General features: G+C 40.4%; 1 protein-coding gene across 9 annotated transcripts in view; it reads right to left on the bottom strand.

Annotated features, from left to right (window-relative positions):
• lama2 (laminin, alpha 2) overlaps positions 1-26,072 on the bottom strand; it is a 222,887-nt gene that overhangs the window by 46,746 nt on the left and 150,069 nt on the right. For 7 of the 9 annotated variants that reach the window (XM_037750093.1, XM_037750096.1, XM_037750095.1 and 4 more), the window contains 12 exons: positions 23,205-23,329; positions 22,976-23,062; positions 22,438-22,631; positions 18,522-18,664; positions 16,874-16,972; positions 14,438-14,549; positions 9,462-9,624; positions 4,839-4,917; positions 4,617-4,748; positions 2,382-2,498; positions 1,965-2,128; positions 705-843 (listed from right to left, as the gene is read on the bottom strand). In XM_037750093.1, the coding sequence (XP_037606021.1) occupies positions 705-843; positions 1,965-2,128; positions 2,382-2,498; positions 4,617-4,748; positions 4,839-4,917; positions 9,462-9,624; positions 14,438-14,549; positions 16,874-16,972; positions 18,522-18,664; positions 22,438-22,631; positions 22,976-23,062; positions 23,205-23,329 (1,554 nt within the window). The remainder of the gene's footprint in view (positions 1-704; positions 844-1,964; positions 2,129-2,381; positions 2,499-4,616; positions 4,749-4,838; positions 4,918-9,461; positions 9,625-14,437; positions 14,550-16,873; positions 16,973-18,521; positions 18,665-22,437; positions 22,632-22,975; positions 23,063-23,204; positions 23,330-26,072) is intronic. The other 2 variants (XM_037750097.1, XM_037750102.1) reach the window with 1 other exon arrangement.

The following is a 26,072-nucleotide window of genomic DNA, read 5'->3' as shown; positions in this document are numbered from 1 at the left end:
TGCAATAAAGGAAAAAAATTCATTCAATTTCAAAGGCAATATCACCATTATAACAAAGACCCCATAGACAATGATGCAACTGAATGTATTCAATTACTCTTTGACTACAACTGTAACTATAAATTCGATGAAAATACACTAAAATATAACACTTATGATACAATTCAACACTCTCCAAGATACTCTCCAATGTTTTGGTCATGTTTATTGGTTATATATTGGCTGTTTGGTGGGAGTTTTACTTAAAAAAACCCGATTTATTTCCCATATAGCCATCTTACAAATAACATAAATATCCCCAAAACATTGAAATAGTTATAAACACAATGAATACTGATCAATATTCATATTCAATTCAATCTATTTATGTATATAGTGTCAAATTGTAACAGTTATCTCAAGATGCTTTTTTAGTGGCAAGAAAAAACTCCCCTTTAACGGGCAGAACCCGGCTCTGGATGTTCGTATAAGGCTGGCTCATATGTGACCAAAGTGATCTTTGCTATACAGATAAATGCAGAATGCAAAGGCCCAGAGGGCTGAAAAAGGTATCATTGTAATCCTCAGAATCAGAGGTACCGGACTCTCGGGTTCTAGAGGATAAACCCTGAAACAGATGTTCTGAATAGAAGTAAGAAATTGATGCTTTGAGTTTAGACAATAGGTGTGTGCATGTGTTTGTGTTGGTATACGTGTCCACTTACCAGCGCCAGTGCTTCACTCGCCCTCTGTTTGGCTGCCTTCGCCTCTTTCTCCGCTGCATCCACATTTGCTTTAATGTTGCTGTAGGCCTTGAAGGCAGCTGTTGCGTTGAAGGAGAGATTTTTAGCTTCAGCCAAAATACTGCGAGGAGAGAGAGAGGACAAAAGAGAGAGAGATGGATGTCAGTTTGTTATTTCCATTTTGATGTGCTATACACACATTTGGTTAAGTAATGAAACCCCGAATGCAGAACACTCCCGGGACACACCATTTACCATCATTACCTCATATGTGTTGTTGAACTCAGAGATCGTCAAGGTGATTTGTACTTTTCTAAAAATAGTTCTGCAGTGAAACCTCTACCACAAATACAGTACGCTAGTTTTGCTTCTAGGGAGGCAATAACTATTACTTTTATTGCTGAATGCTTGTCTTTAAATTGTGACTATTTTTGTCTCATTAATCAATCGACAAAAAGCCCATTGCAAAGTTACAGGAATAAGTGAATTATGTGTTTTCTGATCAATGGTCCAAAATACCAAAGCTAATCAAGTACACGGATATGAAAGAGGAGAAAAAGCAAATCTTCTCAGTTGAGAAACTATAGCCTGTGACAGTATTTTAGAGCCGTTGTAGGTTAAAACAAAATGAGCGAGCCTGGGGAGGGGTGTAATATTCATAGAAAAAACTTTCAAGATTGAAGTCGTAAATTTCTGAGAAAAAAGCTTGGATATTTTCTGAGATCAAAAAACTGTCAAGAAACCACATCGCTTCACTTTTGCGAGGTTGGATCAACCTCATCACACTGCGGTCAAGCCAGCCGTCACTCGCATCTCTGTGATCATCCATATATAGTGACTATATAGTCCTACTGACATTTAAGGTAATGCTTTCAAACAGCCCAGATCGAGCTGATGGGAGAGCAAGCGATGGACTTGCCGTTAGTGGAGGGATACGTGTGTGACAATGTCCGTTTTTCCAAAATAAGGTGTTAAAGGGTATATACAAAATACATACATTAACTGTGTCCCTAATAAATTAAAAAGAAAATAACACTAAATTATGAGGGAAATATTATTATTAATTATTACTTGATAAATAATAAATATGATCAATTGATTATCAAAATTATCATGGATTAATAGCCTTTAAATCGATAATCCACTTGATTAATCATCTACTAGTTTCAGCCCTATCTAGACGCCGTATGCTTTACCTAGGTGTGAACATATACATGAGTGTGGTAATGTGTTTATATTTACCCGTCCAAAATGGCAGCAGATTCGTTCAGCTGCTTGGCGTGCTCCTCTGCATCGTGCACGTGATTGGCCAGGCTGCCGCCACTCAAACCGTCGGTGAGGTGACCGACTTTATTGTCCAGCTGGTCATGAAGAGGACTCAGCTCTCTTCCCATCTCCTCCAAGTCCTACAGACAGGAAACAGAGGCTCTGCTCACTTTGCTTAATGACTGACTCATTCAAATCGGTGTTTGTATTTACTGCTGCCATATCGCCATGTCCACCATGGCTAATTATTTTAGGTAGTAATTACGCATTTCGTGCCATTAAAATGATTTGAATTGAAGAAAGAAAAGAACAAAGAGACAAAGTCAAAACATAGACTCTGGTTTAAAAGAGTTAGAGGGGTTCTACAGGTTTCCACTAGGTTGACTTCAGTACCTCTATCTCCTTGTTGATGTTGTCAGAAAGCTGGTTTGCTTCATCCAGGAGACGTTCTCCTTCTCCGAGGACCTCCTGTGCGTCCTGTCTCACCCCGCTCACTGCAGAGCGCTTCCTCTGCAAAACACAAACCAGGATCAACAGCTGCACTAGATTCTGATGCGTTAACGTATGAACATTAGGGCTGCAACTAACGATTATTTTCATTCATCAATTCGTCGTTTGGTTTATAAAATGTCAAGTAATAGTGAAAAACTCTCGTTATAATGTCCTAAAGCTCCAGGTGATGTCATCACATTGCTTGTGTTGTCTGATCAACAATCCCAAAACTTAAGATCTTCAATTTATTATGACATGAGACAAAGAAAAGGAGAAAAACCAAAACACTTTAGAAGCTGGAAAATTACTTATTTAAACTGACAAAGCTTCTCTTCTACTGAAAATATTGGTCTGTGTGGTCATACCAAACCTTGAGTAATTTTAGTAAATAAATATATTTTTATCACAATAAAAACAAAATGTAAAAACTGCCTCAGGATAAGCCTGACTGCATTTTTGCACAGCCTCAATTCATGAAGTTTTTAATCCGTAATGAACACTGCAAACCAGTTGTACTGTATGGAAGAGTCTGTGTGGATGTTAAAGTGTTAAAGCAATCACTCAGGAAATTGTTATTTTCTCTACAGACTAGTTCCAATAACGTCTTTATGCGAAAAAAAGGATTTCCAGTTATTGAAAATAACAAAAGCAGTTAGAGGACACGCGGGACACACAATTGATGATTTGATTAAACAGTGTGAACTTAATACAGCCCCAGTGTATAGTAGTGTGCATATTCCACTCTTCATGGAGGAAAAGACTGCAGGGTCAGGGAGAGACAAAGACATATATAAAGAAAGAGAGAGATAGTGAGAGTACTGTATGTGTGTGAGATCACTGCAGAACGCTTCCTCTAGGACATGTAGAATAATCTCCCCGATAAATGCTTGTTGTTTTGCTCTGGTAGGAATCTGTGCTGCCTGTGAGCTCTCCCTGATGATGAATCATCAGCAAAAGGCTTAAAGTAGTGAGAGGACTAGATGGTTAGATGCTCAGCTCTTTAGGATTCTTTAGGAGTATTTAATTTAAGGAGACCAACACCAAAAGTTTAGATACTCTTAAGGTCCTGACATGTTGGGCCGTCGGTGAGCGTCTGTGACCCCTAGTTTCTGCAGTGTGTCTCGCACCGTTGGCACTAGTCGGCCCTTGTCTGCGGATTTTCAGCTGATTCAGCGTGTTAAATCGGCTGATTGGCTGTGAATCCGAACACGGGAAGAGAAACGGAAATGAGGAAACAAGCCAACGAGTGAAGTCAAGAGGAAACACACAGAAGGCTCTTCTCATTTTTCCTCTTCATCTCATCTGATCATTCCAACACACGGATATTTTCACAACGACACGGCCGTCTCGAATGAAGGCAAGTTGTGAGTGAGAATGGTGAGAAAATGGTCGGCAACGCCGCTTTGTTTCACGTACGAATCATAACAACGGCTTGTATATCTGCAATCCTCGGTCTTCCTGTTTCCCTTTTCGAATGACGAATACAGACTACCGCCGCCTGCTGGTGTGGAGAGTTATTTCATCTCACGCAGGCGCAGAACGTACATGATAGTTGGCTGTCAGTTGTAGTCTTTGCGATGTGTTCAAGTGCAACTTTTTGGGCGAGACAAAAGCGACGTGAGGCGACGCAACAGTTTGCCACTAGTTCTTTAATGTTGGTTTGGCATGTCTGGTCCTTTATGTGTAAAATCACATGTAAAATGAGCTCAATACTCCCCAAATAGTCCAAAACTCAACCATTGTTATAAGTCAGTCAATTCACATGGAGTATATTAATATAACAATGCAGAGTATAGATATAGCCTTTTGTTCAAAACCTGGTAATTCATTTTTAGGTCTCGTTTCTCTCTAAAAAACAAGTAAGATGCTGGTCATACATCAGAGTAACCCAATAGTGTTGACCATCAATGTTCCGGTCTTTCTTTAGCACAATAACTTTTACCTATTTATCCTTTACTTGCCACAGTAAAAGAAATGACAGAATTGAATTAGTAAATCATTTGAATAGTAGTTAATTAGACTACACATGATTGACAAAACAGTTACCATGAGTATAGAAGTAATTTAGCATTCAAGCACATTGCTTTCTGTCTGTGTTTGTATATTTAAAACTTGTGTGTAGCCGTGTATCTGTACCTCCAGGGCGGTGAGGTTAGCTTGGTTTTGATCAGCCAGTGAGCCAGCCTGCCTCGTCTTTCCCTGGGCAGAGTGCAGTAGATCCTGGGCCTCCTGGAGCTTCACCTCATGGTCCGAGAGCTTCTCTTTTATCTAGGGAAGCAGAAGGGGAAGCATTAAGTTCATGTCATTAATTTAGGGACATGGAAGATCTAAAGAGTGAAGATTAGAAGTTATAATTACCTCTGCTTTCAGGTCTTCTGTGGCCTGGTGGGGGTCACCAAATAATCTCTTCACTTTCTGATACAACTCCTCGGCCAGGCTGGAAGGAGGAGGGAGGGAAGCGATTAGAATATTTACATTTATATTTTGGTCATTTGACACAGTGTTATTCACGGCTTACAAAAGTGGAACAGCAGAATAAGTTATGTGAATGCAACAACTCACAGAGGAGAGGAGAGTTATTGTGATGCGTGACAGAGCCTCTGCTAGTGTGGAGACAATAATCACTCCATATGACTGAGCGTTGAAATGCCGGAATGAAATTGCAGATTTTCTTCTATTGATCCCTCAGGCTAAGTTGGATTAAATTGTGGCAGTGTAAAACATTTCAAATATCGTCACATTAACGTGTGTGTGTGTTTGTATGCGACTGGGTGGACGGCTGAAGCAACATGTGCTAATGTATACGACAGCATAGCATACCATATCAATGAGAGCAGCAGATAAAATGGGCCTTATCAGTGAGTGTGTGTATCTGATAAAGATATTCTAAGGCATAACTTTGCATTATATCCATTCAGTTTAATGCAACAGATACTCAGAGCTGACAATTCAAGTATTCAGAGAGTACAGACGCGACAAAAAGGAACTTCCCAGTCATCAGGCTTTGTTAAAGGGGCATTTCATCAATTATTCACAGTAGGGCTGTCGACTAATCTGTCATTTTGGTCTAATTTGACTAAAATTGAGTTCTTTCCAAGAAATGTATGAGCACATCTTGGGTAAACACAAGATTTAAAGTGGTGCTTTTGTGTGATTCTTTGTGGAGAAACTCAGTTTTATAACTCACTATAGTCAACTCAGCCAACTCACATGGAATGAATCATTATGTGAATATTTATAGCGTTGATATCTGGCATCTAGGCTCTGACCCCGTCACGCCCAACAAATAAAACACAGAGTCGAGCACAGCTGGGAGTGACGATAATAATTTTCCTTTTAGGGGACGATAGCTTTCTTTCAGGTGAAAGGTGTGGCAGCAGGCACGTTGTGTTCGTTGTTTACATTCATTATGATGATTGTGGGGGAGTGGCTTTGGAGGGAGACCTGAAGCGATGGACTGTCAGTGCTGCAGACTTGGCGACTTTCTCGCTAGATTTATAGACTTTTGGAGCTTGGGCTGCCAGCTAGTTTCATTGGGAAAGAGTTGGCAACACTGAGCTGGGTTTTTCGGTTAGATACTTTCAAAATCTAGCTCACTCTGGCTGGTTTCCTCAATGTTGACGACCCATTTTGTTGCGTACATTTTCTGTCCGAAACTGCTGATCCAACATTCACACCACCCTCATGCAGTGATTGCCCAGGTGTGTGGAGTTGAGAAAGTTTTCAGGGTTTGAACCCACTTTTTTTCGGTATTTACACAACTATTTTTGTCAATTTGTGAACAACTGAGTGCAAAAATTCTGAAAATGTGCACTGTTTTCCCAATATTTAAACGATTATTACATCTCGCCTCCGTCTGTGAGGACAGGCTTTTCATATCACCTTCAAATATGGTTGGATGACATGTCGTACAAACTAGTTATTTGCTAGTATAATGGTTAACGGGCCTTTAGTACACTGCCATTATGAAAGTGGTGCATTAGATATACAGTATGTTTCAGTGAAAAAAGCATGCCATGTGAATGTAGTTGATTGTCTGAACTATCTTCCAGACTTTGCTTCAAATGATCAGCCCATCAAGGTTTCCAATGCAGCCTTTAGTTCATTCCAATTTTCCTAATTATACTTTGCTTTGACATGCATTTTTTAGAAAGCCTTCTCACTTTGGAAGTATTTAAAACAGTTTAATAACCATATGTTTACCAGCGTCCCTTAATGAGCCTTATTTTTCACCTTCAGCATTAATTAAGACAACAAGGTTCGAGTGTCCTCCAGTTGACATCACTCAGAGGACAATTTCACACAGTTTTGGGGATACATGGAAGGTAATGACTGGGTTTGATGAAACTTTAATGAACCCTGTGGGGAATAGCACGAAGAAAACAGAATATAACTATGTACAAACTAATGGGAGGGTGTTTAACTGTTATCCCACTGACTATTACAACATTACAATATGTAACATTAATGAAAGGATAAATTTGCAGCATGTACACAAACTTTTCAGCAGCACGGCATACTGAAAATATATGTAATATGGAAAAATATGAGCTGTTCATGCAGTGGCAATTTCTCTTTGTCTCTCTTATTCTCACTACAACTCTCTGTCCATTTGTCAGTTGTTCTCCTCTCCCTCTGTGACTTCCCCTCTTACTACATGCTCTTTGTATGCCTCTCTCTGTTTCTGCCCCTACGGCGATACAGTGCTTTTAATTAACTCATCGACCTCATCAACATTTACTGCTGAAAGAGACGGACAGAAAGAAGGGGAGAAAGGAGGGATGAAGAAAGTAGATTGCTAATTCCATCAAGTGCCTTGAGAGAGAGAGAGAGAGAAAGCGAGAGCGACAACAGTGAGAAACACTTTGTTAAAACATCAGCAGAAAGTCGTGGCTTCAGGATATGGAGCTATCTAATATCTGCTCAATGGAAGGAGTTTACTCCCGATGTCTCCTGTGTCAACAACAAGGAGAGAAATCGAACGAAAGAAAAAGAAAATGATTTAACCCCTTTACTGTACTACTAATCATGTACATCACAGCTAACCATTTTGCAAACAATGCTGTGTTGTTAATGCTTTTTTTTCTACCACTCGAGGCATCCACTGAGCTCCATTCATTTCTGCATGATGTGAAAATCAATTAGACTCTAATTGAAACAAGTTTCAGAGTCTTGAAACTTCAAACACAGTAAACATCAAGTCTTCATTGTTTTTGTCAAAGTTACATTATCAATATGAGGTAACACAGTGCATACTTTTCAAATAATTCTGCACTTAAACAGCTTCAAAAAGTAATGATAATGTACCTGACAAAAAAATCATGCAGGGGTGATGTTTACATTGAAATATTACACAACTCAAGTTTCTGTTGCCTATTTTTCATAATGTAAATAAATTAAAAGAAGCCATTGGTTGCATGGAACGCAAGGAAAAATGCATCCAAATATCTAAAAATAACAAGCTCCTTATCTCTTGCCAATAAGTATGAAAAAATGGCTGTTTTGTTTGGAATGGTGATCGCAAAAACATTAAGTTTGCGAGAGTGGAAAATGGACTCTGTACCCACATAAGATTAGTGTTTGAAAAAATGTCAAACACACTATATCTGGAGTATATATATATATATGTATACTGTATATATATATACTGTATATATATATAAAAATGTGTGACATGCATTGAAAAATGTTATGAAAAGCACATTGTATTAATACAGTGAACATGCTGCCATTTTTAGGTTTTCTTAAAGGGACTGTGTGGCCATGTCGTTGTTAATATATTTGTGAAATGGAATGATCAGATGAGATGAAGATAAACAATGAGAAGAGCCTTCTATGTGCACCCTCTTGACTTTACTCCTTTGCTTGCTTTCCTCACTTTGATTCGATTAAAGGACCGGTGTGTAGCATTTAGGGGGATTTATTGGCAGAAAAGAATATAATATTAATAAGTATGTTTTCTTTAGTGTATAATCACCTGAAAATAAGAATTGTTGTGTTTTCGTTAGCTTTGAGTGAGCCCTTTATATCTACATAAGGGAGCGGGTCCTCTTCAAGGAGCCGGCTGCCATGTTTCTACAGTAGCCCAGAACGAACAAACCAAACATTTGCGCTTTCATGTTTTTGCGTCGGCCACCGTATTTCTTTTACATGCTTGGCACATGGGAGAATTTTCAGCTGGTTGCAATCTGCAACCTCACCACCGCCAAATCCTACACACCGCACCTTTAAGTTTGTCATTTTGCTAGTGTAAAAATGCTGCATGCTCAAAATACAGTTTAAATTTCTATAGCATGCAGGTGCGATTTTTTTCCATATTGATTTATTTAGATTAATTTCATGCAAATTCCACTTCTCTTCTTTCTCTCTCTATCTATCGCATTGTGCAAGTTCAGCAAAAGAAAAAGTGTAGTGGGGAAACACCCCGCAGAACAAGAAGCAAGAAGATGGAAAAGTGGGATTGAATCCCAGCAGGGACGAAGGCAATCTAGGACACACAAGGTGAATGTATTAGCATAAGGGCACGAGTGGAAACAAAAGAATTAAATAGAAAAAACACAAAACAAAACAACACAACAGGTAGGTGGAAAAAAAAAGTGTGGTTTCATGCAACAACAATGAGAGTTCTGGTCAAATCAGTTAACAAGACTTAAAAAAGGAAACACAGAAACAACTCTTAAGACAAAGAAAACTCTAAAAACCACCAAACATTCACACCAAAGAAAATGCTCAATAGCAAAATGCTCAGTTAGTTCTTAGTTGTAAGTCTCAAAACTATTCTTGGCATATTTTCAGTCTGTTCCTGAAGAAATTTACACCTACGGTGAGCTCATCATGCTCAGAAATGTGGGGGCACACTCGGAGACAAAAACGGGTCTGTTTGCAAAGTTTTCTCAAAATCTGTCTTTTTCTCGTGTGTGGGAGAAAGATACATGACCTGTGTGTGCATGTGTGTATGTGTGTGTTCATGTGTGTCCATACTCCATCTCTTCCTCGGCGATGATCCTGTTCCCTCCCAGCTGTCGTTTTCTCATCTCGGCTAGCATGGCCTGGATCTCCTCCTTCATCTCTTTCAGGCTTTTGTCTGGAGTTCCATCTCTCCGCGAGAGAGTCTGGTTCAAGTCGGCAGCCTTCGACTGGAGGTCTGGACACACAGACGCACAGAAAGACTGCTGTGAGGATGCTACAGATGGACTCAGTTCGTGTTGTTGCATTCATACAAGCACCGAAAGAAGTATTCCAGCTTCAGTTCCAGCATCTCTGGAAAAATATCAGTGAAACTTTATTTGGTTTATAAGGAAAAGTATAAATGCCTTCAAGTGTCTTTATATGTTATAATTTTATTTTTATTTTAGTGGCCCCGTTTACTCTAATTAATGCTGCGTTGACGTTCAATTTTTGGCCACTAGGGGGCAGAGGAACCTCAAAACAAGCTGAGAGACACACAGCTGCGACACATTATCACCTTATAAAGCTGTTATGGTTTACATGTTAGTGAACTTCCAGGACAAAAACAAAGACTAAAACGATGAGCTAAAAGAGGCTAAAAAGCTGCGTAGAGCTGCAGAGTTGGGTGATAATTTTCCGTGGGTTTGTCATTAAAAGCAACTCCTTTTAAATGATATATAATTATTTCAGTCATTGTTAATATAACAAGAATAAAGGCCCTTTCTAACCTAAAATAGATGAAAATCTATATCATATTATGAATGTTGTGTAAAAATATTGATTGTGCTGCTGTTTCACTGACACAGTTTATATCGTATCCCACGGCAACGGCTAAAAAACAGATATTTAAACATTGGGAACAATGGATTGCAGTAATACACAGTAAGTAGAGATGTGTTAATGTCGTACAAAGATATACTAACAGTAAACAGACCTACAGCCCTGATGGATATTCTGTCTGTCGCCTCTGCTGTCATGTCTGAGCTTTATGGCTCAAACAGAAAGAAAGACAAAATCACACCGTTTGATCTAGACTCATTTAAACACTGACACACGCTGAGAGTCAGACAGACACACACACACACACACACACACACACACACTTACATAAACTGTTTTAACACCATTCAAGGCCAGTGATTTTGGCAGACTTCATGTTTGCCCTGCCTTTATCAAATTAAAAGCAGTGAAATCTCAAACCAATCAATGACGAAACTGCACTAAAACACTCCAAGGCTCATTTAAATAAAACTGCTGGAACTTAATGAGGAGTGTGTGTGTGCGAGTGTGTGTGTGTGTGTGTGTGTGTGTGTGTGTGTGTGTGTGTCCGTCTGTGCAAGAGCAAAACAGAGGCATGTAAGGAGGTGTGTAACCGTGTGTATGCAGCAAGCGGTTTGTGTGTGTGCAGTGACGATGTGTTCCTCTTTCATTTGAAATGTAAACGTGATATGATTAAAGCAAGATGAAACTTGAAAGTGTGTGTGTGTGTGTGTGTGTGTGTGGGTGGGATTTTGTGTGTGTGTGTGTGTGTGTGTGTTTGCGGCGATGCAGAATTTCCCATCATTTGAAATGTAAACATGATGTGATTAGAGCCAAGACCAAACTAAAGCCATCATGCTAATGAACAGCTGTACTGCATGTGTGCGCACGCTGCATTCGTACGTGTACATGTGTGCGTGTTAGTGTCTGTGAGTGTGTGTGTGTGTGTGTGTGTGTGTGTGTTACAGCCATATAATTACATAGTGGGATTTAAAAGCCAATTAAACACTTAAAACGTGGATGGAATCATATTATGGTATCTAGTAAACACGGGCACACACACACAGAGGAAGTGTGTACAGTATTTTCTTGCTTCGTGTGTGTGTGTGTGTGTGTGTGTGTGTGTGTGCATAGTTGTATGAATGTGTGCAAATCTGCATCAGTGTTTGTGTATGTGGTGTGTGTGTGTGTGTGTATGTTTGTGATAGCCAATAATTAAGTCTCTAATTGCTACTCTCAATCATCCAGTGAGCCACAACACACTCTCTTTTCCTCTCTCTCCCCCCTCTCTCTCTCTCTCTCTCTCTCACACACACCCGCACACACACACACACACACACTATACTATAATCACACTGTGATTAGGCAGAGGGCCAGAGAGCTAGGAGCAACAACAACGAGAGGACAGTTTCATCACAGCCAGTCAGAACGCGTTGGTTTGGTAACTTTCTTTTCCTCCCAGAAGCCATAAAAAATTCATAATGGTTATCAAAATAACTAATTATTTGAACTACAGAGCTTTACAAAGAGCACATTTGTTTTTTCTAACATCAGTGTGGGGTAGGGAGAGTTACTTAAAAGTGCATTTATACCAGCTAGATCCAAGTAGGACTCAATAAAGAGCTGTCCAGGGTTAAGTGATTTGAAGTTGGAAACAGACCTTGAGACTAGACTCCTCATACATAACGACTATTTCCACCAACATACATCGATCTTTTTAGTCTTTACAGGCTGAAAGGATCACATATTGAAAGACTGAGAAGATAAAGAGGACAATACAGTGCACAACAGGTACTGTAGACTACGATTAGACTCATGTCACCAGGATTTATTGTGTGTTTCTGTACCGGTAAACTTCATCTACAAATGAAAGTGAGTAAAAGGAACATGAGTGGTGACTGTTTTGTTAACTGCTGCTTCCAAAGTCGAGATTGAACTATCATGCTCACCTAGATTAACTGGCTTATAAAAAATATATAATTCATGACACACCATTATTTTAAGTTTTCTTTTTAACATTTGATTAAAGAGGACCTATTACGCTTTTGTACTTTTTCCCTTTCCACACCAAAGGGAGTTACTCTCCCCCACAGAAACACTGCTCCTGAACTGCCTGAAGTCCCGCCTTTTCTTTTTGTAACGTGGTGATGTCACCAAGTAACACATTTGCATAATACCTGTCTAGCGGCTAGTTTGGCACGCTCTCAAACAAAGCTAGTTAGAAAGGAGCTGGAGCAGAGTCCAAAGAGTTTGGTTTGGTTGACCAATGTGTTTCAGACAGAGGGTGAAAAGAGGTGCTGCAGCACAGCCGGGATGACAAAATTAAAGCATTATTTGAACATTAAAGCATGTAAACATGTTCTAGTAGAAACCCCAAATACAAGTATGCACCTGAAAATAAGCATTATAAGTCCTCTTTAAATCATATTATCTTTAAAACTGAGGTGGAACAGAGAAAAGAGAGAAGAGGGACTAGCTGGGGCCGTGCAAAAGAAAGAGCTGTGCCTCTTTTTATGTGTCGAGCCTTGGCAGCAGCTAAAGAAGAGCTCGACCAGCCCCAACAACAAACGGTCAGAGTGACCTGCAAGGTGGCACTCCTGGCCGAAGATGGTGAAAAGACGGCTTGAACAGAAGGTCTGCACAGCTCTTGTTGTCCACTGACAAAATTATTAGTTCCCACATGGAAAGACATTGATGGCCTGGAATCAGTGCAGAAAGCACTGAAACCCCCCCCCACCTTTACACTTCAGAGAGACAGCGGAGCGTATGTAAGGGCTGTGACTGTGATGTCGCAGGAGAAACACACATCACAAGCTGGTCACACAGCTATTGATGCTGGGGCTGAGGGAGGAGATGCTGCAGCTGCACTGACAGAAAGATACTGGAGCTGGAGTGAACAACTATCTGCTAGTTACACATGCAGAGAGAGAGAGAGAGACTTTAAACTTTAACTTGTATGGTGACAAATGTGCACTTACTCGCTAACTAGCTGCTAACAAAATAAAACAAAGTGAGTCATTGCACCCTATTATCTTGGTGGGTGACTCTTTATCACCGTGGTTAGCGATGCCGCAGCCTGCTGGATCTGAGTTTATTGTCCAGGCAACACTTTGCACCAGCAGCTGGCACCGAGCGCCGGCAGCTGGCCGTCGGCCCACCGGCCATTGTGTTTGAGCTTCCATTAGTGAGCTAACAAGGAGGCAGAAAGGTGTTTTGGCTGTCTCACTTCGAAGAAGCCTCTCCTTCAAAGATGGTGCTAATAGAAAAGGCTGGTGTACAACAAGGTCTCTGCTTTTTGTTGATTTTCGAGGGTAACACTGACAATAGTCTGGATAGCAATGACACTTCTCTTATCGTAGTGTTTCTTTTACATCCAATTCAACTTGAGGTTTATATCAAGATGCTACATCTTTATTCAATTGTTGCTTTTTAAAGGTGCTATTGATAACTAGGGGTGTTTTTTAATGCCAGAATCAATACATTTGCTTCATTTGAGTCTATGCGGAGGTGGAAGGAAGTTACCGCTTTTAGTCTGAGTACCGTGACGTCATATCCGTTCCGTATCCGTCAACCAAAACAAACCGCAGCCGACCGCAGTGAGCCGAAACAAGAAAGCAGAATCGGGAGACAAGTGAATCGTCCCAGCCCTATTGATAACATTCAGCCATTAGATGTCTCATTCTCCCTCCTCCGTTCCATTGCATTCACTTCATAACAAGTCATTGACAGGCACTTAAAAGCAATCTCAGCCATTTATCTGTTTTTTTTCAAACTAACTGACCACCCAGAGATACCACGTGATACCAACGTTGTTTTACTATTGGCTCACAAGCCTTGTTAGAAGTGGGAACCAAATGTCAAATATCTTCCACAGAGATAAACAAAACACTCATTTTGGACCCATTTCATTTTGGACCCGCCAACATTATTCAAATGATTAATTCACAATCATAGTATTTTTTTTCAGGAAAAGCCATACTTTTATTCGGCAGCTTTCTAAAGGCTCTGTAGATGTATTTTTGAAATATTTGTCTTCATTAAAATGTTTTTTCATCTTTTCATATTCTTACCTATATCCCATTCTCCTCTAATGAAATAACCTAAATTCCCCACATGTATCCCTTACATTTAATATAATGTATTATAACGCGATGTACTGTAATGACAGATTAAACTAGCGAGACAGCAGACAGATAAATTCAGGATGTGGAGGCAGTTAATGGAGGAGAGGTGGTGTTCGTTTGTGCTACCTTGAGCTCTCAGCAGCGTGTCCCTGATGAACTGCTCCAGGTCCTCGGCTCGTTTATGAATCCTGTCAGCATCATCCTCGACCTGCTCTCCGTCGGCAGACACCTTAGTGGACTATACACACACACACACACACACACACACACACATTATAAAATAATAATAAAACAAGTGTTGAATAAGAGAACATATTGACTTCTGTCTAACGAAGGACGGAAGGAAAAGACGGAGGTCTTACAGTAGATGTAAAGGAATGACAGAGGATGATGATGGCAATACGTACCCACACATACATACAATACACACACACACACAAAGACACACAATCAATATTATTGTGTGTGTTTGTGTGCACAGTTCAGTTTTTGTTTTTCTTGTCTACATGTGCACTCACATGCCGCCACATATACACAGAGATGGATGATTTATTGACATAAAAAGAAAACACAAAGTCACACACACACTGGTCCCCCGTGTGAACGAGAGATGGATGAATCCTTGACAGACATGAAAACACATCCTGACACACAAACACACACAGAGAAAGAAAGAGCAGGTAATTATTGTTGTGATTTGACAAGACCATGCTGTATCATTTTCACTGGTGTGTGTGTGTGTGTGTGTGTGTGTGTGTGTGATGGGGTGTGGGTGATAGCATCGCTGTCAACAAATGTCAAGGCCCCGGTCCCTAAAAGGCTGGAGCTTGACAGCGTGAATGTGAGTGTTATTTTTCTCCACTTGGCATCTTGTAGACCTCCTCCACTCAAGAAGCATTTTTCTATTTTGGTTAACTCCTCTTAGAGGCACAACTGTGACTTTAAAGATTGTAAAGTTAAAAAAACAAAAACCTTGATATTGATTCTTGTAGAAATGCTTTTGGGTGAATGTTTGATGCAAAAACATTAAAATTCTTTATTTGAAATACTTTCAAGCATGCATGGATTCCTGAATTGGTCTACCAGGCACAGGAAGTGACTTATTAACATTTCTGGTTGGAAATTCATAAGACTCCGTCAACCTGATCACGACTTATGATCCCAATCCTTTCATACCCGGTTGTTATTCCATTCATATCCATCCAGGGACCCTGAAAGGTCCAGCTTCATTTTGTTTGTGCTACTTTAATTGAAAATGTGTTTTGGAAAATGCACCATTAATATAAACTGAACCATGATAAGAGCCCTGAGGAGTTCTTGACCACTACTGCATTACTAGTGGGTTCCTGTATCATTTGTATAGAGCACACGCAAACAAGAGGGCAAACAAGCACACAGGCAGCAGGATTCACATCCTGACGCTGGTTTCCTCCGTAGACTGTATATACGAAGTGGACGTAGTCACCGTGACGTCACCTATTGGTTTGTGGACTGCCGTTTTGAAGCCTTAAGTTCGTCATTTTGACCGTCGTCATCTTGGTTTTTGCAACCAGAAGTGACACGAGAGGGTTAAGTGCAACCGAACGCTGAACAAGACATTTCATGAACTGAAAACACACTGTGAAAGGGTTAAAGGGTCCAGTGGTATTGCCTGTGTCCGAGGCTCCTCGCTGGTTAATCCAGGTATGGTGCACAGGGTTACATTGTGTCATAATTTTTGCTCAGATGGCATGGTATTTATGGTTTCTGTTGTAAAATGTGTCATAGATCTCTCCGACAGTCACTCTGACACTTGATCATCACGTTGGAAAAGTGGTTGAATTGATTTCTGTATTGCTTTTACATCAGTCAGCATGCTGCAGCTGGCTACTGGGCCAGGCTGTTCTCATACACCGTTTGTAGCTACACCTACAAAAAAAGTAACGCACTGTAAATTGTATATACATATCACAAAAATCAATTTGTATGTAATCCACGTAATCGTGAACCAGGAAGAATAAAGAGTGACAAACTCCACGTAGTGAAACCAGAAGTCAACGTTGATTTATTTATCTCGTTACTTCTGTACTTAAGTAACAACACTTTTGTAGTTATATTAACCCAGACCACGATTTTTTCCTAATCCTACCCGAGTAGTTTTGTTGCCTAAACCTAACCAAGTTGTTTCCTGTGAAGACAGAACTTTCTTTTAAAAAGACTGTATGCATGTAACGAACGGAAATTGACACGTGTTGCTGGACATACGCAGGAGAACAAACAAAAAATGAGGAATAACCAATAATTTTTTGTAAGATATCATATGAACTGTTGTATGAGGACACGTTGACTGGGTAGACTGGTTTTAGTTGCAATGCACAGCTTGCTTTATAAGTGACAAGACTTTGTGTCTTTGCTGTACATTAGTTTTGCCCTTAACTATGATCTCCTTCCCTGCCACAGTCTTTATTCGCTCCGTCTTGTTATTTTACAGACAGACAAGAGAAAGGCGGATAAAAAGAGGAAGGAAGACAGACAATGACAGAGACTTAAGTCGAGCCAAAAGAAAAACAAAAGTGTCTGTACCCTGCTGTGTAGTTGGTCCATCTCAACGACCAGTGATCCGAGGTTGGAGTCGGCCAGTTGCAGTAATCTCTCCGGAGCTTTCTGAGGTGACAGCATGTGCTGCAGGAGAGAAACAGAGAGATGAAGGAATTACATAGAGAAATGTCTGACACATTTTGGCCCAGGGCTAGGCTTTTGAACTGCCTGGCTCTGTGCTGTAGAGCCGAAGAGAGGAGGATGAGCAAAGGGGAGGGCAGGAGGCGAGGAAGGAAGAAAGAGAGAATTAAACAGAAAACATATCCAGCATATAAAACTCAAATTATCTGAATTATGTCACAGTAAACATGATAATTACATAATTCAATTGTTGCAACCACAGTTCATAACTTCTTATCACAATTCCTTTGAAACATAGAAAGTGTTAATCCAGTTTTACAGCAGTGTGTTGTATCATGTTGAAAATGCAAATACTAATGATTTGTATTGGTAAACACTTGAAAACAAGCTCACTGTGAGATGTTAATGACAATGTTCCTCTGCAGGTTGAGTGAGCTGAATGAAGAGTGTGCAAGTATTGCAATAACTCGGTTTTGATTACATATGAAGGGCCTTTAATATGTTGTCCATATCTGACTTTAAAATCTACGTTTTTTATAGTATGTATATACAGTAGATGCTCCGTTACTATAAAGATCAAACATGAGTCTTTGGAAGCTGTCTTAGTTGTTTGCTAAGAACTGGCACAACGTCAAGGCCGCATGTTTTTGATAATCGATACAGTATCACAAAACATAAGATCGCGATACTCGATATTTTCGATATTTTTTTACACCCCTAAAAGCCTTGGTTAACCCGCTACACAACAACTTTTTGGTATTTTCCTGTTTAAGGTATCACCAAGTTTCTTTCCCCCGAAAGGGAGCGCAGCCTCGGCGACGACGCCATGTTGGTCTTGTCTATAGCTTGGAGCCATAAAGCGCCTCTATTAGATCTTTATAAGGACATGGCAAGGGAACAAATCGGAGATCAGCGTTTTTGGATTTCTTGTTGGTGCATGATTCATTTAAAAGCTTGGAGACATGTTTCAACTTCTTCCGTTTACGCTGTTGCTGTCTACGCTGGATGCGGGGGCGTGGTGATGAGAGCCTACTCTGGATGACGTATTGCCCGTCTGATGTACAGTATTTGCCAATCCTCTCCCCTGAACAGCAATTGTTTGAGAACATGAACAAATTAGTGAGATAAGAGTTATGTTAGAAAGAAATGATCTCCACTGCAATAGAATGATGATGCACTACATTAAAGACCCCTTTCACAAAATTCTCCAGCTGGGCCCGTTATAACGTCAGCCAGTGACAGTGCTTTCAACCAACTGATGGAGCTAACGTTACCTTAATTAGTTCGCTAGCTACAGCTGACAAAATCTGACAGCTACCTGTCATTTTAGCCGGCAAAATCGCCGGTGGCCGGCTAGAAATGAGAAGCCTGCTTTTATCGTCTTCTGTCTGACATCAAGGAACCACTGTTTCAAAACTGAGTAAGACTTTGGAGTCTCCAGTAAAACTGGCTCTATTATCATTGACTTTAAAAACTAAAGGGTTAGGGTAAAGGTTAATTGAATGTAGATTTAGGATATGATTAGTTAAAGTTAGGCAGAGACAGATTGTACCTTGAGTTCCTCCGTCATGTTCTCGAAGCGGTACAACACCTGATAAGGTGGTGGGAGGGGCGTGGTCAGGGTGACCTCAGTGATGATGCGATACAGGCGGTCCATGTCACTGATCAACAGACCCGAGCACTCATCATCACAGGCTGGAGGAACAAATACAAACACACAGTTAGACACAGCTAGAGAGTAATGAGGCCAGCTAAATCTATTAGAGAGGTTTACAGACGGTTTGCCTGTGTGTGAGTCAGTGTACATGTTGACACTTCTGCAGTTTGAGGAAGAAAATGAGAAAAGAAGAAAGAAAAGGAAGTCATATATGTGTATTTTTACTACTGAGTGTGTGTTTCTGTGAGTCTGTAAACACATCAGTGTGTGATCGTGGTGACTGCTTGTGTTTTTGTGTTTAAGTGACTCTGGCATCAGAGAGACAGGGCTGCCGATGCATGAAATTCAGCACAGAGAGGCAAAAGCACCTATTATGAGCACCCACTGCAGGCGAAAAACACACAAACTAACACACTAACACACCAGGGTATTCATTCCGATGCGAGCATACACATTTTTCTTCATCGTGCGTGCGTGAGTTTCTCTTCACTTCTGTGGCCCGAGGCTGATTTATTGCAGAAATTAAAATTTCTGACAAGGGAAATCAAAGATGAATTAAATAAAATAAAAACAGTTTTTACTCTATCAATCTCTGACAAAAAAAACAGAACACACAAATACACCAAAGCATTCATGCGGTCACGTGCATATACAAACAAATACATAGGTTGTACAGTAAAAGAACAGTACGTTGTGTGTGGGAGTAAATTGCTCTTTGTCAAATCTGAGCCATTCAAGAATCCCAGTGACAAAAGGAATATAATCACTAACTTCCACACAGCGTGAAGACATCCTGTACTACACTTGCACGAGGTGTGATTACACACAGAAAGCCTCACTTCCATCACTGTCTGCTCTCTGTGGCGCTGGTTGGTTTCCTGTCTCCACAATGTTTGGCAAGACGGACCAGAGATTCTCAAATAAGCTTCTTCCTGTCTCCTTTTCTGAGGAGTTTACACAAGCTGGTGTACGTTTGGCTTCCTTAAAGTTTGCTTGGAGAATTACAGAGTCTTTGTTGAGATGATTCAGCCGTGTTATCGTCTTACACTCGACAAGTTTACTTTACTTTTTGAAGTTTGCCCATGTTAGATGTTGATAATGGCACACATTACTGTCAAAATAGAGGACAGAAAAGGTCATCTTATGCCCTGTACACATATGCAAACTATGCCTGAACAGTCTACTTGGACCAAATTAAATAGCTGTAAAATGGATTTGCAGTTTGGATTCCTCAGTTGAACACACCTGTTTGTTAGCATTAATCTTACTGCAAGAAGTGACTATTTGTTGTTCCTCCATAGGAAGTTGAGAGGAAAACAAGAATGGTCGAATAACTGTAAGACTTTCAATGTTTCACCTCAAGGATGTGACTTTTGAATCTGTAAAAGCTCCACTAACTGCTGAGAGTGGTGGCCACAGAACTCTAATACAATACAAAATCATTAGACTCGTGGGCTGAGAGCTGTAACAGATTAAGCCGTAGCGCCGCTCACGCCACCGTAATATACATTTTTCCGTCCAATGATGCACATCATCACATTTTTAACTTCACAGTATATAAAACGTATATAATAATATGAAGCGAAGGCCCAAAGTAAACCCCGGTGAATGTCAAGGATTATTTTATGCTCAGTTTAGTAAACTCATGCGTCACACTGGAAATACAAACACACATGCAATAATACACACCTGTGCCTGTGTTGCTTAGACAGAAACCTACAGCTCTTTAAAGTTTGATTTAATCTTTGCATCCAGAAAATAGTTTGCTACAGGTAGGGCGTCTCTTCTGCTTTATTTTCTGCAGTTTGTTTGATTGTTACTGTGCCATTCATGTGTTTATTGTGCTCCAAGTTACTTTGCATCATGGCTAGTGTGAGTTTGTCCAGGTCGTGCTATAGACACCATGTTGCTTTATACTAATTCTGACTATGGGAAGTAAATCTGCCTTTAAGTTAGGGCTGCAACTATTACTATTTTCGCAATTAATCAATTAGTTTTTTGGTCTATAAAATGTCAGAAAATGGAGAAAAATGTCGACCAGACCACCAAGATGACGTCCTCAAATGTCTTGTTTTGTCCACAACTCAAAGATATTTAGATTACTGTCATAGAGGAGTAAAGAAACCAGAACATATTCACATTTAAGAAGCTGGAATCAGAATTTTTTCTTTTTTTTCTTTCAAAATTACTCAAACCTATCAATCGATTATCAAAAAAGATTAATTTAAGAGTTGAAAACTAATTGATTAATTGTTGTAGCTCTACATAAAGTTGTATATGGAAACTGCATTTTAATGAAGGCTAGTTAAATAATATTCAGACACAATGTTGATATCAAATACATCACATGACAAGGCCAGATGGCAACGCATCTTGGTTGGATTCAAACCGAGGTTTTATATCTTATTGTGCTCAACAAATTAAATATAATTAAACTAAATATCTAATAATTATGGGGGGGACACATCATGTACAAATTATTTTGTTTTTCTGTTTATAAACAGATGTTTAGGTCATAATGTTTCACCCTTAAATAAATAGTTGAATTCTGAACATAAACGTGGATCGAGGCAACATTCAATAATACAACCCATGACATCACATACTGAAATTTAGCTGCATTTCTATGCAAATGATGTTACATGGTAGATGTGGGAGCTACCTGCATTTCCCTCTTTCAAGACTGCCGACTCCCAAAGTGCCTGGTTTGCGTCTGATTGGATGGGAGAAAGGGCAGCGCGGAGGCGAAAACGCAGAGTGCAATCACTCTTCAACAAGTGAACAGCGGTGTGATCACTCCGCTCTGTGTAAACCATCAGGACGTGTGATTATAGTCTGGACGCAGAGGCGACCGCTTTGGTGTCAGGGTGCACTGCAGCACTCGCACTGCCAATTTATGAACACACGCTTTGTGTCTGTACACATAAAGACCTGAGCAAGCAATTCCCTCCCTGACCCGACAGCAGCAATTTCACATCAGCCGCCTCTGTCCTACAACCTTTTCTTCTACATTCTCTTAGCTCAAGGCATGCCAATGGCGCCGAATTGGCCCCACCATTATGGTCATATTAAGTTTAAATTAGCTCCAAATTACATTGAAATTATTTTCTAAATGACTTCAATCTGACTTCTGCCACGATCCCCCCGTCTCCCATGGCAACCGAGGAAAAGGGCTTTGACTACTCATTTGCATTTCATCACCAAAATAAAGCAAAAATCACAACAATGCTGGCAGGTGGGCCGCTAGAGAGAAGAGAATAGAAGGAAAATAAGAGAGAGAGGGTGTCTGTATGTTTCAGTCATCTAAAGACACTCTCAAACTTACCAACAGAGCTCTTTTTGCTGTGATGTGGTAAAGTTAAAGGCTCCTTTTGGGGTAGCTTCTGTTGCTGGAGACTAGTCAAAGAGGACTTTATAATGATTTCAGCTTCTATTGAAGTTATTGGCACTAAGATTCATGTTCTCATAATTTAGACCACATGTCCAGTAAAACCTGAACCAGTTGGCTGTTTGTTTCATAACTTTAAAGGACCAGAATCTAAGAATCATTGTGTTTTCATTAGCTTAGAAGGAGCCCTTCATATCTACACAGGGAGCGGGACCTCTTTGCAGAGTCCGCCATGCTGGACAATCTCACCGCTAGATGCCACTAAATCCTACACTCTGGTCCTTTAATATAAGCTCTCTACCAGAGATTTCAACCTGCAGATACCCTGAATGAAGAGAAAGCAAAAAGGGAGAAACAAAAAAGACAAAAAATACAAAGGAGCACCAACAATAGATTAAATCAAAAGCTGTGTGTTAGTCTTACAGATGATGCCAGCTGGTCCACACACATGCCTCTCCATGCACTGGTCACACGTCGTCCCCGACGCCCCGACCCTGCAACGGCATTGGCCCGAGACAGGGTCACACGGTCCAGGCAGCGCCCCCCACAAGGAACACTTACACTCCTCGCAGCGGCCGCCCGGCGTCCGCGGGTCACCATGGTAACCGGTAGCACACCTGGACAGAGGGACCGCGGGAAGAAGGAAAGAGTTACCTACAAGTGTTGCTTGCATTTAAAAGTTTCCATACAGTATATAAAGATGGATGATATGACAGTTCCCGGAACCAGACTCAAAATCAAAAGCGCAAAATTGGCAGCGTCCGTAGAAAATAAATTCCCAGCATTTCACATTTCCAGACTGTAGCATACTTCCTACATCACCTTGTATTACAAAATTCCAATAAGCACTTATACCGTTATTCATTGCTTTACTTGATTCATTCCATGTCCCATATTAAAATTTCATGATTTCTAAGCTCATCTTAATTACAGGAAGATTATGATTCTCTGTGTGTCTCACCTCTCACAGTATTTGCCCTCATATCCCTCAGGACAGGCGGTACACCGGTAGTCATCGTATCCCTCCGTTACACAGGTTGGACTGAAACTAGACATTTTACACAGAAAATAAAAATGCTGATAAAATAAAAGAAATGTGCATAAATATGTTTTAGAGAATGACATGCGATTCTTTCAATTAGCGGAGAACATTCGCCAAAAGAAGAGATGGATAAACACGGGAAGTTTACTTGTTCTCTGGGTTGGTGAGAGGACAGGCGCAGGGTTTACAGTCGTCATGGTGACCTCGGACCACACCGTAGAATCCCGGAGCGCAGCGTTCACATCGATCGCCCTCTGTGTTGTCTTGACACTTCTACAAACACACAAATGAAATTAATGATATATTTGTGAAGACACTGCTGCATCGGCTTCCAATCATCCTCTAAACCAGTGTTTCCAAAACTTCTTTTATCTGGGGACCCGCTGTAAAAATGACGAACCATCGTTACCATATTGAAAAAAATCACTTTATAAATGAGACCAAATAAATGCATTTAGGTGGAGAGGCTCTCATTTTTTTTCTTTCATCAGTAAATCAAACAGGATGTACGCTAGCCTTTCCTATTCGATTCAATGTTATAAGTAGGCTACAATTTTCAGACCAATACGAACATTCAGGCTCCCTCATGTGGCCCAACACTGAACTGCAGATATTTATGATAAATAAAAGACTATGGAAGAAATTCAGCAAATGTATTTGGCAACTGTAATACAGCGCTGCAGGAATGAGTTCTAAAACCATAAAAGGAGTATGAGCATTTTAGCACTTCTGGTTCCCTCTTCTGGAAGTCAATGAGTTTTTAGTTAGATGCCTGAAATAAGGTCTGTGATTAACACAAGCTTAAGAGATTTTAACGTCTTGTTATACGATATAAAAAAATGTCAGTAAATATCCCAATTGTGAATTTTTAACTTTTTACGTGTCTAAAAAAAGGCGGTTGCTAACAAGTGGCTAAATGAGACTACTAAACGTCATCACACCGAACACTAGTCCACCTTTAGCTTAGTGGTGGCGACGGGAAGTCATGCGACCGTGGTGTATTTCATTTATAGCCTAACGTTAGCTTTTTACTCCTGCCGATTGCATTCACAGTTAAAAAATGGAAAAATCCCATTGCCGTTTTGTCGAGTTTGATGCTAATTTACTGGTTGGCCTACAAAAACACGTCATCCCTGCAGGACTCTATAAAATCTCCTGTGACCCAACGGTGGGTCCCGAATCACTGCTCTAATCCAACCATGACTCTAACCCCTCCCGCCAGCATGAGTTCTTTGTGTGTGTGCTTGGTTTTAAAAGGATAATTTGATTGTGTGAGCATAATGTAGGCAGCTGTAACACAATTACAACAACAACAAAAAACCCTCTTTCTGCTTATCCAGAAAGCTTTTCATCTTTAGAAAAAGCAAACTAATTTTCAAATTAAATTAACAGCAGTTGCTACACTTTTATCTGCATGTTGTATTTGAATATTGCCACTGGCACAATGAAAACGAGACACCAGATTTTGTTTGAGCAAGAAAAAAAAAGAAAAAAAAAAAGATTGGAGGAAATTAACTCTTAAGCTGTGTACAATGCCTTGTATGTGTCTACTTGTCTCAAGTCGACAATGAGTAATTGAAAAGTCGACAGACGGGGTCACCCATCATCCCCTCCTTGATTACTGACAAAGTGGCGTTGGGGAGGCTTGTTTTTTGGCGAGCGAGATAATTATCCTGGCACCGGTGGTTGATTTACACCGAGACTACATGACGAGCATGAAAAAGAAAAATAGTGGCGTACTGATATTGTTACCCGCTTCACAATTTTGGATAATAGCAGCACTTTTGTTCACTGGTGTGTTTCGCTGTGAGGTGGTAGGTAGGAGGCAAACTCAGAGACGGTGAGTGAAACGTTTGACTACATGTTGACAGAAAGGTTGTTTCAGTTTAAATCTCTTTAAAGTCAGGAGTCCTTTTTTCTACTGAGATAAACAGATAAAAACAACCATCAGAGGGTTTTTATTTTGCAAGAAAAAGTTGATTGAGTAGTCGCCGTTTTAACACAGATTCACACATGAGGACCGTCGCTGGGAAGAACCCAGTGTGATCGCAGCTGCTTCTGCAGAGCTGAGCATCTCCGCCGGAGCAGCGGGGAAGTCATTACTCTTTTCTCTCCACCACCCACAGTTTCTGAGCCATTCTAGGGCCTTCACACATACACACACACACACACACACATACATACAGAAATATCTAGCCCGGACTATTTCTGATAGGAAACGTAGCCGTCCACACGCAGTAATAAATGGCTTTTGGGCCCCAGTCCCACTCCTGCATGATATGGAGCTGTGAGAGCGTGCGCAGCAGCGGCCGGCTAGCTGTTAGCGGACAGGTGCGATCTCGCACGTCAAAGAGTTTAATAAGCTTCCTTCCTCAAGAGCCGGCCATCTGAAATAACCATATTTGTCGCAGAATTTCACTCACCTGTTGTTATTAGGACACACAAGTGTAAATATATCCAAAATATTTTCATATCCAGAGATGTTTATTTTCAGCTTATTTTTGGCTATGCTTATTATACAGCCTAACACACACACACACACACACACTCATATTTGTATTCTGATGGATACTCTGCCAAAATACAGTGTGTTTATAGAAATATGCAGTACATTTCCACAATACGTACACCCTGCACACACAAAAACACACACACAAATGCTCACAAATGCAGACCCAACTAACACAAACACACCCACACAATCATACAAACACACACAATGTAAACACACAAATATATTCCATACTGTACACAAACACACCGCTCACTCCTCCTCGTCTCCCCGGGGTTCAGTCTTATGTGTTCGCCTTGTTTGTTGAAAATGGGAACTTCAATCAGTGCGACAGGAAGTTGCCTTCTAACGAGGCAAGTGGTTTCCATTAACTTCCTGTGTTCCTCGTTACCACTAATTACCACAGAAACAAACTCGTTTAGCATTTTCAATTTAGCCCGCTCGGTTAGAAAATGCTAATGACGCCTGTTATGGAGAGCGAGATGGAAATGGGCGAGGGGGGAA

The sequence above is a fragment of the Sebastes umbrosus genome, chromosome 18 (genome assembly GCF_015220745.1).
Source record: "Sebastes umbrosus isolate fSebUmb1 chromosome 18, fSebUmb1.pri, whole genome shotgun sequence".
Classification (NCBI taxonomy): domain Eukaryota; kingdom Metazoa; phylum Chordata; class Actinopteri; order Perciformes; family Sebastidae; genus Sebastes; species Sebastes umbrosus.
Note: the sequence above shows the minus strand (reverse complement) of the source record. Positions and strands in the feature narration are given on the sequence as shown.